The sequence below is a fragment of the Cinclus cinclus genome, chromosome 1, assembly GCF_963662255.1.
Source record: "Cinclus cinclus chromosome 1, bCinCin1.1, whole genome shotgun sequence".
In the NCBI taxonomy this organism is placed as follows: Eukaryota; Metazoa; Chordata; class Aves; order Passeriformes; family Cinclidae; genus Cinclus; species Cinclus cinclus.
In genome coordinates this window covers 39944319-39956578 of record NC_085046.1, presented here as the reverse complement: position 1 = coordinate 39956578, position 12260 = coordinate 39944319, and the positions used below count along the sequence as shown (strand labels likewise).

Below are 12260 nucleotides of genomic sequence, written 5' to 3'. Positions count from 1 at the left end.
TGCCACACGTACGTGAATTGTAAAAACTCCACGGCAGTCTCCAAAGGGAGATTTAACATGAGTTTCTCATCGATACCCTTGCACTGCTAACCAGCAAGTAACCTACTAAGCAATTTATGAGTCTGACTACTCTGCAGACACATCTCTCTTTAGAGGAGGATTGTGTTAGAGAAGAAAGGAGGAGATGAGGAGCAATAGAAAAAAGAATGAAGGAGAAGGAAGAGTTTACATCTGTTCCACATAGTTGATTTACACCACTGACAGACAACATCATCCAAGTAGTTGCAGTGAACTAACAGCAGCCCCATGTCCTCAATGGACCATGGGAACAGCATGGCAGGGACAAAGGAGGGACAAGAAAAGTGGTCTTGTGATTGAGAGAAATTCTTGTTTCTCTATATGTAAGTTCAATAAGAGCCAACAAACAAACACAGGGATCTAATAAACTGTCAAATCCCATGTTAAAAAAAGAGTTTTTTTCTTACCACTCCATGAAAGAGAGAGAGAACAACTACAATTCCTGAAAATGCTGATAGCATTTAACAGCTGTATTATTACAACCTGCCTCCCACATCTATAAGACCTGCTAACAGTTATGTCTGTTGTCCAATTCTTATGTTAGGCAGTCATCAAAATCATGACATGAGTATAGTGCCCTGCTTTAAACCCCACCAAGGACTTGGTAATTTTCCATTTTTTCCACCACAGGCATAATTCTTCCTTTCCATCTAGAAGCACTTGCCTTGACTTCATTTTATTCTGAGTCAAGAGACTTTCCTATATGAATCCTTCAGGTCCTTCAACTGGTTCTATGTTCATAAATGTGATAGGAATTCATTTTTTATAAGGTACTCCATTTGTCCCTAAGGTACTTAATAAACTTTATATTGAAATATTTGTGCTAAATTATTATAATTTTTAAAACTTCTTAGCCATACTCCATTTAATTGGCAATTCGAAATTTGGTGTTGATTTAAGTAAAACAGAGGAGATACATTAAAGGTGAGTAGAGCAATTTTTAGGTATGGCTTAGATCCAAACTCCTAACTTTTAAAAATAAAGCTTTAAGGGTGCTGCAGTTTTCTCATTTTATGGGGTTTTGTTGTTCACAGCCAAGGATGGACAGACACATGACTTAAAATTAGAGGTAATCAAAACCTCAGAGGTTTAGAGATGAGCTGCTGCTTCTGACATAATGCCAACACCAGTGTTCTGTTATCTCACAGAGCGCTTATGGCACCTCCTGACACTCCTACTAAGACACTACAGGAGCTTTTGAGTATCATTTCTCTTGCTTAGGAACACAGATGTTCCAGTAATACATTTCATACACTTAAGGACACATTCAAACATACCTAAACTACATATAATAACAAATGTCCATAAACATGAAATAATTAGTTTTAAAAACATTTAAATTATGCCTGCAGTACTTGATGAAATTATCTGAAGGCTGGAGAAAACTGTCTTACAATCAGATACTTAAACTGCTCCATCTATTTGGATTCTTAAAGAAAAAAATCTGAGAAGTGACTGTATAAGTGCAACTGAGAGAAGAATGGAGCAAGAGAATCAGAAATATCCTTAATCTCATTACATCAAGAACAAACAACAAAAAATTAAGACCAGAAACTTGATTTGCAAGCGGGTTAGAAATTCTGACCAAGGGAACATGGTTAACAGGAACACACTCTTAGCAACCGTGGTAGGTTTGCTGTTGTTTTCTTATCTTCAGCTCCAGAATGGGTGCTTTTCTGGAACACATTCTTTACATCAAAATAAATTACTGTGTTTAGTCCAGGAGTAAATAAGGGAAATTTAAATATCTGAATCAACCAGAAAATTATGGTAGACTGTCCCTTGGTCTCTTCTGGATCTTAAACTCTGTGACTTTGTGAATAATTTTATCCTTTTTAATTATTACTTCCCCACTATAAAGAAGCTAAAAAGTTAATGTTCTTTTTGAATCAATGAATTACAGAAAATAATTGAAGTTTCATAATTAGATTATAACCCCAGGAGAATATGGAAATGCTGAACTGGGAAGCTGAAGTAAAGGAAGCATGTCTGTTTTCTTTTTTCTTTTTAATGTGATCACCAGGCAGTAATAGCCATAAATGCTTCACTTATTACCTGTATTACACTGAAACAATAACATGCCTGTGATCCTGCAATAACTGCTATTTGAACAGACTGCTGTGCTTTCATGAAGCTTCCATGAACTTGGGTGTCTGTTGGCAGAAATCTTATTTCAGACTAGGTCCTATAATTCTATATTGCTATTGCCTTCACTGTTTTATTTAGGGTTGCCTCTAGAGCCATGGGCAAAGGTTCCAAGAGAACCAGAATGTACAGGTCTCCACATTCCCTGGAGCTCACAATGGGGACACGGAAAATACATGCCCAAGGTCTTTTCAGACCAAGATCTCTGTCAATTCAACATCTTTTAAAAATTAGGCTGAAAACATTCCATCGTTCCTGTCTCTGTTTATAATGAGGCGAACAGGAAAACCTCTGACGTAGTTGCAATGATTCTAAGAAATTCCTTCTATAGTGAACATCTTTAAAGAAAATTAAAGCCTTTGCAGTTTCCAACACAAATCTAGTAGCAACACTTGTCATACAAATAATTCTGGGAAGTTACTAAATACTTGGAATGAAGGACATTGCATGCTACAGAGCACAGAGCTCTTGTCGATGCTTGTTTGGAATGGTATGAGAAAGTCTAGCAGCTGAACACAATGACATTTTTGTTTTCGAGCTGATAATATTCAATAGCTTTGCCACCAAAGTTGGCCTGCCACTTCCCCTTGCATAGAAATTGCAGGCATGCACTAAAGTTTTTGCCATTAGCTGGAAGCAGTGCCCAGGTTATTCTTGGTTTGGGGAGGGGGGTTGTTAAGCATAGCTGGTATTGTTTTCTTTCAGCAAAGCTTTAGGACAATGTAGTTCTCACACAGAGCAGAACATTATCTGCGTCATACCTTCAAGGAAAAGGTTACAGAAACATTTCTGCTACACAAATGTCAGAATGTGAACAGCATGTCTCCATCTCCTCTCAAAAGCTGGTGGCTCCTAAGGAGTGTAAACCACATGCCAGTCACAGAACTTCCGTCTCCACTCTCTGCACATGTAAGACAGCAACTGGCTCTGCTCGCCCACTGCTGCCATCAACTCTCAAAGGATATGAGATCAGAAAGACACACTGAACCTGACACCATGGAATTTAGGAGAACAAACACCAAAAATGCAGACAAATCTAAAACACATGGATAAGCTTCAAAACAGAAGAAATAAAGATAACCAGAACTTCCACTGCCACTAAGAAAACCTAACAAAACAGCACTGTGACTTAAAGGACAACAGTGAAGGGACCTTTATCAAACCAACAGCATTTCAGCCAGCCCTCTCACTGGAAAACAGAAACCAAGGATCAGAGTTTTATGAGACACCTTAAGGGGGTTAAAAACTCAGGCTGTTGAGAGATCTGTGGTTATGAAAGCTCTTTCACGGAGAACATTCACATTACAAAAATAGACATGTCCCACAGATTTATATGGTGGAGAGCCTGTCTGTCCTTTGGACAGTTTCTGGCCATGAACACTTTCAAATGGCTGCATCAGTAGCCTCATGAATGGATGGTGATGCAACTGTTAACTGGCTGCACAAAAAACATGCTGGAGAAGTGGAGAAAGAGGACAAGGAAAGACTAGAAACAAACTACAGAACAGGTTAGAAGAAGCTCATTAAGTGTGTTGCCCTCCTATCTCAACAACCCTCCTGCACAGTAAGCAAGACAAGTGGCTGTTATGGTCATGCCCTTCACACTGCTACAGAAAACTCTGTATTTCTGAGTTCTCTTTTTAGTCGAGGAGCTTGTTTTTCGTTTTTTTTTTCCTTTCTTTCTTTCTTTCCTTTTTATTCCACAAGGACTTTAATTAAAATTCATCAGAAGAAATATTTTCAGCAGTAGTGTCTGAAAATGCTTCCTCCTCCCATACCTTCCATTAAATCAGGTTCATCCAACTTGAAAGGAGATGAGAAACTCTCACTGACACTCTGTCACACTCCAGTGAAAAGACAGGCACATTCAAAACAGAAGAGAGTGCAGGTGCACATTTATTACTTTACGCAGATTATTTTTTCTGCCTTTCTTCCTGACAATGGGAACGTTCACATCCCAGATGGAGCTCTCTGTAGTGCTGTGGGCATTTGCTGACCTAAAGTTTTGTTTTCCCTGATGAAAGAGGCAAGGTAAGAAGGGGATTGGTTCATTACCTACTGAGGCAGCTTTAATGTTTGCTTGTAACAATGGAAGACATTTGGGGATTATTTCAATGGGAATGAATGTACAAATAATTTCTCAACTATATCAGGAAAAAGGAGAAAAAACCTGTACACATCCATGTTACTATTTACACACTGCAAAAATACAATATTCATATAACTAACTGCAAAACTGCAAAGCAACTAATTTTGAAAATATAGATGGTGTTCAAAGGAAATACAAGGTGACTGCCTTACATCATTTCAGACCTAGAAAGTAATCCCACAGTGTTTCTCATAGCGCTGATAAGCAACATCACTATAAAGACGATTTCAATGCAAAAATTAACAATTCATGTCCACAGCATCAGGTCTATCTGCTTTTATGCCTACTTTATGCATCCTTAGCATTCACCATTTGGCCTCTGATCAAAAGCATTTTGACTTAAAACATTAACTTTCTCTCCCCATCCTGCACTTCTCAAGAAACATGGGAAAAGTCTGTGATATAAAGAACCTGAGAAGAATACAGATTTCTCCAATCTAACCCATCAGTGTGTTTTTCTCTGGTATTGAGACATAAAAATTAACAAATTAGAGGAATATACTCATGTAGTTCCCTCCTTGCTTTCTATCAGAACATTAGTCCATTGGAGTGCTTGGTCCAGCAGTACACCCTTTTTAGGACTTTGCTTTCCTGATTTTATTTGGAATAAGAAAGAAAATCCAGGGAAGGGGAGAGGGAGAGTTTGGGGTTTTTTTCCTTTTTTTCCCCCTCAAGTGTGGGCATTTCTTTAGCTCCCACGAAGACTGCTCTCTTCAGCAGATTTCACAGTCATTCCCAGTTCTCATATTACCAGACTACACTGAACCAAAATATCCACCAAGATTTTAAGCAGGAACTATTCCCTGTGATGCCACATGGTTCCTATATGAGCTAATCCTTCTGAATGAGTGCTCTCACCTTCATGCCCTCTCAGCCTCTGCTATATCACAGAGCAATAGTGTCAGCTGATATTAATTACAGGAGAGATGGAGGATGTGGTTCTGTTTGAATTAATATGGAAGACAGAGCCACATTGCTCTAACATACAGAATGTTATAGAATACAGCCAATTCCTTTGCCACTACAAAGATACTTTTTCAAAATTGAGGAGCAGACACAGCCTAATACTCTGTAAGTCTCAGATAGTTTGGGTTTTGTTTTCACCAGGGCCAGGATGAGAACATGAGTTTACACTGGGTACAAATCTTGTCTGACTTCACTGCGGAATAGATTTACTGCAGAGATTGTTTTGGTCTTTTTGGTCCTGAGCTCAATACAGTAATTGTATTTTGGTTAACCTTTATTTCATCTATAGCTCACAGTAATTATTTTTAATTAGCATTTTAATGCAGTAAGAAACAGGAAAGGAAGGGAATTTACTTTCCCCACACCAACAGAATAGAATAGAATAGAATAGAATAGAATAGAATAGAATAGAATAGAATAGAATAGAATAGAATAGAATAGAATAGAATAGAATAGTCTTGTTATTTAAACAAAAGTAAAATAAAAATAATCAGGAATGTATAACTCTTGCTGCCTTAACACAAGGCAGGAATGACCATCATGAACTTGCTATAAGGCTTGGTCTAATGGAAATGTACTTACTGCAGCTATTAACAAGGCAACCTATCCTGAAAGGCACCTTGAACCCCTCTGAAACCTCAATGAACTCGGCCTTTTTCTGTGAGGGCAAAAGGAATGCACACAGTTCATTTCAAAAATAGTCTAGAATTTAAGCAAATTAATGTGTGGCTTTTCAATTGATAACCTCAGTTACATTAGCCTTGAGACTAACCCTTGAGTAGAACCTAAACAATGATAGACTGAATATTTATTCAGACATTCCACAAGACAAAACCAAAGACATTCAAAATTAAACAAAAGGCTAAAATCTCATACTTGATGATTTGTCAAGGAGTTAATCAGGACACCTTCAGACAAAAGAGAAATTTAAAAAAAACCCAAAACCAAAACAATAACCAGCCCCACTAACCCAAAACAACCCCAAAACACTGAAAAATCTATTCAAAAGTATCAATTGAGAAGTTATTTATAGAAAGCAACACTCATGGAAATCATTATGCAGCATGGATTTCCCATACTTGGAAAACTTCAGAGAATTCTGTCCCATCTTCCTCAAGAGTTAGCCTGAGCAGCATACAGATTTACTCTCTTTAGGTTTAAAATTTTTTTGTTGTTATTTTTTATTATTGTTGTTGTTGTTTTAATTAATTAAATAAGCCCTTTAATTTTACCTTGGAACACAAAGAAGTCAAGATGACTTCAGAATCAAGATGGACAGAGATCATCCTTTGAATGTATGTCAGTGTCTTAACTGTGCAATGCAGAAGGCTTAGGTTTTTGCCAAATGCTGGAGTTTTAAGCCAACTTCTCAAAATTACTTGGGGGGGGAGGGGGGGGGAGGAGGAAGAAATATAATATCACTCTTTTCTCAAATTTTCTTTCCCTTCTGCAATGCTTATTTCATCTTTTAAAGAAAAATTGGGCCTAAATCTGCTTCAGTGCAAAAATGTAAGAACAAGTAGAAATAACAAAATCTTGAAAAGCAGACTGATTTCTTTAAATTAAATATGTTTTAAAATCATAAAGCTCAGATGTTTAGTCTGTGAGTGAGATTTCTTTCAGCTTATCTTCACCTGGATGCAGTTAGGAAGAACAGGATAATAATAAGGTGCTAATTCATCTGCATATATTTTAAAGAAGATCTTGGAATCCTTCTGGGTAAAATATAAGACAATGCATGAAAATGAAAGTGACAGATTATGACTATTTCATAGATAATAATTTATATTTTGCTTGTACAATGACACAGCATGCAAATTTTCCTGTCTATGATGTTACATTTTAAGGCTGATTATCTTCCCTTTTGATGAAAAGCATATTTTGACTGGACAGATACACATACAATGGCATATAGCACTGCACCAGCAGTGTGTGTATCTCTGAGAAATAAATTATAACTATGTAACACTTACTTTTATCTTTCTGAAATATGTAAGTATTTAAATTTTAGACTAATAAGTTTTGATGATCAATATAATCAGACAATTATAAAACCTCTTTGTTTAAGAACCTCAGAAAAGTTTGAGAGGCCAAGGTCTGTTTTTGGAAGTTCCTTTACTTAGTGTTTATGAAAATCCAGAATATGATGCATACACAAAAGAACAACAGATTCTTGCTTGCTTTAACACTTTTACTCTTTTTTGATGTAACTTTTGAAAGAGTTATTGTATAGAGTCCCAAAAGATACAGTGCGACCTAACAGCTCCCTGCTGCAAAAGCGAATTTGATGAAATTCTGCTGGACACATGTTAAAGCAACTACTAAGGATCAGAACCACACAAAAATAAAAAATCTTCCAGTAGCAATTTTTTTTTCATTTACTCAGCTACTGTACAGCCTATGATGACTTGTTTTCCTTTAGTTATATGAACAGTTTGACAGATTACTGTGACAAGGTTACTCTCAAATTGATAAAAGGTTTGATAGTGTCAGAACATTTGTCAGAAATGTCTCACATCACGTGTAATGGACTCTGCACTTCAAGCATCAATGGTACTCCAGTCTGCTGTTTTCTATTTAGTGTGCCATGCACACCAACAAAAACACACAGCAGAAAAACAGAAAAGCAGGCAGAATTCACCACAACAGCCCCATACTTTTATCAAACAATTCTGATTAGGGCTTCTCTTCCTTAACCCATCTCATAAAATGCAATTAAATGAAAAACTTTACACGTAAGTTGAAGGGTGGCCTCCCTTGGGACTGAACCTGAAAATGGGATGGGATATGTTAATGTGCATAAACATAAGTGTTTCCAGCATTTCCTGTACTTCTGAAAGAAATGCTGTGGGTTTAGAACATTATTCCTCAACCTGCCAAATATAAGACATTAGAAGTGATAGTTCTACTGCTAGCAGCTTTGTCCCATGCTAGAGCAGAGGAAATGGGTTCAGGAGGGCTCATTTTAGGCACTGGCAGCCAGCCTGTGGGAACCAGTGTGCTGGACATAAGCCAGCTTTTTGGTGAATACTTCCCTTAAATACAGCTCTCCAGAAATATTATACTACAAAATAATAATATGGTTTATGGATGGGAATTAAGGTTTTCACTTCACATCTTGCAGCAAAGGATGCTAATACTAGGCTCTGAAGGAAGCCTAGGAGCCAGCACCTTCTGCTCATTTGTAAATACCTGTTCACATGAAGGTTTTAATATCTGGTGAAGCTCCAGCTACATAAGCTATGAGTGAGCTCTACAAAGGACATTTCTGAGCAGAAAAATCCTTCTTGTTCATATAGCAGCAGACAGTTGGGTTTGGTTTTAGTGGGGTTTTTGGTGAGAAGGGCTGGCTTTGAGGGTTCTTTGGGAGTGGACAGATGTAGAGATAAAGGCTTTGGACTTTTATCTACCTCTACTGTGTAACCACCTGCAAAGGTAAAGAAAATATCTTGCAATATATTACATAAAATCACAAAACTGCTGTCATGAGCAAGAGTGTCTGAGATTGCTTAAAAATCACTGACAAGAGTATGAGCAAAAGTGAGATTTAAGCATTTCTCAGATTACACTGTAGCCTGGAAAGTATGCGAGGGGCTGGGGGGAATGCATCACCACAGCTGCCTATACAAATTGTATTTTCAAATGTTCAAGCTTCCCAACATTGTCTATTCTTTCTATTCTGCTTAGATAAATTCTTTTAATTTTCTGGGGGAAAAAAAAGTCAGAAGAACTATCTTCTCCTCATTGACATTCAGCCAAAGGATAGAAAAATTAGCAAAATAAGTGTCAGCATTTCTCTTAAAGAGCATCTGTGCACACAGGAACCCCATGACAGCAAGACAAAGCCCTCTAATCTTATATCAGATTAAGTTTAGTGGAGCACATTAAAAATTTTGCCACAGTGCTAAAAGGAAGCTCTCAGAATACTTGATACTTGCACTTCCCATACGCAGACAAGGGGTACGCTCCCTGAACTTCACGGTTCAAGTATCACTGCTCACACCACAGACTCACACCATGATGGCAGCACTTAAGTACGAAAGCTGTGAGGCTCCTTTAGGAAAAGCTCAGTCCTGATCAGCTGAAAGCATTTATGTGAACTGGAGCAGGGTCAGACTGCAAGAAGATATACCTCAAACCATCTTTTTGAACGTCAGCAGACTACAGACAATTTATACCTACTGAGGATCTGGCCCTTGAACTGGGATTATCTGTGACTGTCACATGTGGAAAGTGTCAATGAATGTAACTTGTACAAATGTCAGAAAGGTACACTCTCATTTCAGCTTGGGTGAAATACGAAATATCACTAGCACACTATTCTCTTGTGAACTGTGAGTCAGTTCTATCCACAGAAGCTTTAATGGCAGAAAGTAACAGGGAAAAGTTACAAGCTCACTCAAGTCCAGGCATCACTTTAGTAGGACTGATAGCTGTTGTCCTGGCCAGTCATGCCCACATAAAGTGTACTCAGGGAAGCCTTGGAGGATTTTTGATCAAAAAAGGAGGAGAGGCATCATGTCATAAAATTGTAAAATCCCACTATATTGTTACTCCTATTACAAGCTTCAAAACAACAGTCATTTGGATTCAGGTCTGTAGATCAGCCTCAGACTGTTCCTTACTTTACCAAATTTCATTTATTGATACCTATTTGAAAGGCTGATTTTTGATGACAAAATACAGAGATGATGTTGTCTTTTGGAATAGATGGCTCTGTGGCAAAAGCACTGCAGTTCTGCAGCATTATGCTAAATTCCACCACAGTGATCTCTGGCTGGAATCTCAAACTGGATTATTCACCTCCCACACATCATCAATAATAACCAAGCATTTGGAATTCCAATCAGGTTGTCATTTCACATTGCCCACTACATTTAGTCAAGAGAAGAAGGGTAGAAGAGTGCAGTGTTTTAGGAAGTAGTTCTGTTGATGATGCACAAAGAGCAAAGAACTCCTTTATGCCACCTCTTTGGTTTCAACAAAAATAAAACACAATAAAACCAATCTTTACCAGTACAGTCTGCAAATATGACTCTCAAGATAAACAGGGAGGTAGGAGCTACTTTCTACAGCATCATTTTTCAGTGGTACTGTAGTTAATTAGATGTTAATTATATGGCTACAAGGCCACCTTCAGTGGGTTTCATACTTCTCCATCTTTGAGCCCAGCAATGTGACACAGCAATCATAAAATGTGATAAATGACTGAGGGTGGAGCACCCATGTTGTGCTTTGCACTGGATTGTGATTCACAGATCATCATAACGATATAATCTGTCATTAGGGAGGTTTTCCTGCCACGCAAATTCTCCTTTTAACATAAGAAATCAACCAGATTAGAGCAAACAGAAGTCACCGTGAAGACCCTCACCTCTCTTCCCCTAAACTCATTACCTAAAGGTTTTTTAACAGGCATTAATTAACCATTCAAACTAAAGGAAAAACAGTTAACCCTCAAGTGCAGGAGGCTTCTGATGCCTTTTAGAGGCCACACAAGTGTAAGCAGGAAGGCCAGCTCAGACATCTTCCTAGAGAAAGACACCAAGTATTTATTTTAAGGGCACTTACGGCTGGCACAGCTTGATAAGGTCCTGGTCAGTGGTGCCGGGTGGAAGGCCTCGAATGTACAGGTTGGTTTTACTCAACTGCTCTCCGCTGCTGTTGTTGCTGCTGTTGTTGCTGCTGTTTGTGCTGGGGCTGGGAGGAGCCATGGGGTGGGGAGCTGGTGCATAGGACTGCTGGAAACAGAGCAAAACAAAAAGGCTGTTACTGGAAAAGGCAATATAGCATGGCAGAAGTGTGTGCTTTACCTAGGTAAATCCAGAACTACGCTATGCTTGTCCTGCCCTCCCTGACCATTTCCAGCTGCCCACTCCAATGGCATCTATGGCACTCCCAGCCAGGAATGTGTTTGAAATTGAAAACAGGACCAACCAACGTTTTGGGTTCAGCCATAGCTATGAAATGCATTATTCTGTTATACTTTTTAATTTGGAATTAAATAATCTAGATCGCAAAACAAAGCTCTGAAATGAAATATACTCAAGGAGTAATTAGCATTAAAGAAAGAAATTAAATGCAGTCTGCTCTAGGAGCACACTAAAACACAAATAAGAGCGTCTAGCCAAAGGTACAGAAGCTGGTGCGAGAAGCCAAGTTAGTCTTTTCAAAACATGAGGAGCATGCAGTACACACAGAGTCAGGTGTCAGAGAGTTTGCTAGTCTGAGAGAGGAAAAAAATTCCAAAGCAGCCTGAAAACACTTTGTTGTTATGGATGTCTTTTGCAATAGAGAAACAGGCTTTGGAAATGAAGATCAGGGCAAGACCTTCTGCTCTCAAAATCATACCCACTTCTGAACAACCACAAACCACACACAGCAACTGAGAAATATTGCTTAAGAAGGGAGGCATTCTCACAGGGGAAAAAAAGCATTCTCCCCTAACTCACTGGTAAATACATGCTGTGAAAAAAAGACACCCACATGTTACAAAAATTACCTAAATATCTCTGATCTGAAGCAACAACGGGGAATTTAAATTGCTGCAACCATCCCTGGCTCTCTGACCACTGGAGTATTTACTCACAGCACAGGGTGCTTGCCAGGAGAACAAAGGAGAGATTGGAAGGAAGAGGCCATCCTGTCACCACTGTGACCTATGCAGAAAAGCTGAAGTCTAGGGAAGAACTTGCAGGAACTGGAAGATCCTGAAGACCAAGCTCCAGATGGGCAGCCAGGGGAACTGGAGTCAGAACTCCAGGAATGTAACTGCCTGCTGAGAGGGAGAAAAATCCCCTTTCCATAACCCAATCAGCACATTCTGCCAGCTTTATGTGTAGTGACAACAGCAGGTAAATGTTGGACCAGTGCTAAGTTAACCATGCTATGCTAATGGACTAATAAAAGCAAAACATCTGCA

The 12260-nt window shown here is 38.6% G+C and overlaps 1 protein-coding gene across 4 annotated transcripts in view; it reads right to left on the bottom strand.

Moving 5' to 3' along the window:
- Positions 1-12260, bottom strand: part of RBMS3 (RNA binding motif single stranded interacting protein 3) — a 432183-nt gene that overhangs the window by 326960 nt on the left and 92963 nt on the right. For 3 of the 4 annotated variants that reach the window (XM_062496503.1, XM_062496477.1, XM_062496494.1), the window contains exon 2: positions 10910-11079. In XM_062496503.1, coding sequence (XP_062352487.1) covers positions 10910-11079 — 170 coding nt within the window. The remainder of the gene's footprint in view (positions 1-10909; positions 11080-12260) is intronic. The other variant, XM_062496485.1, reaches the window with a different exon arrangement.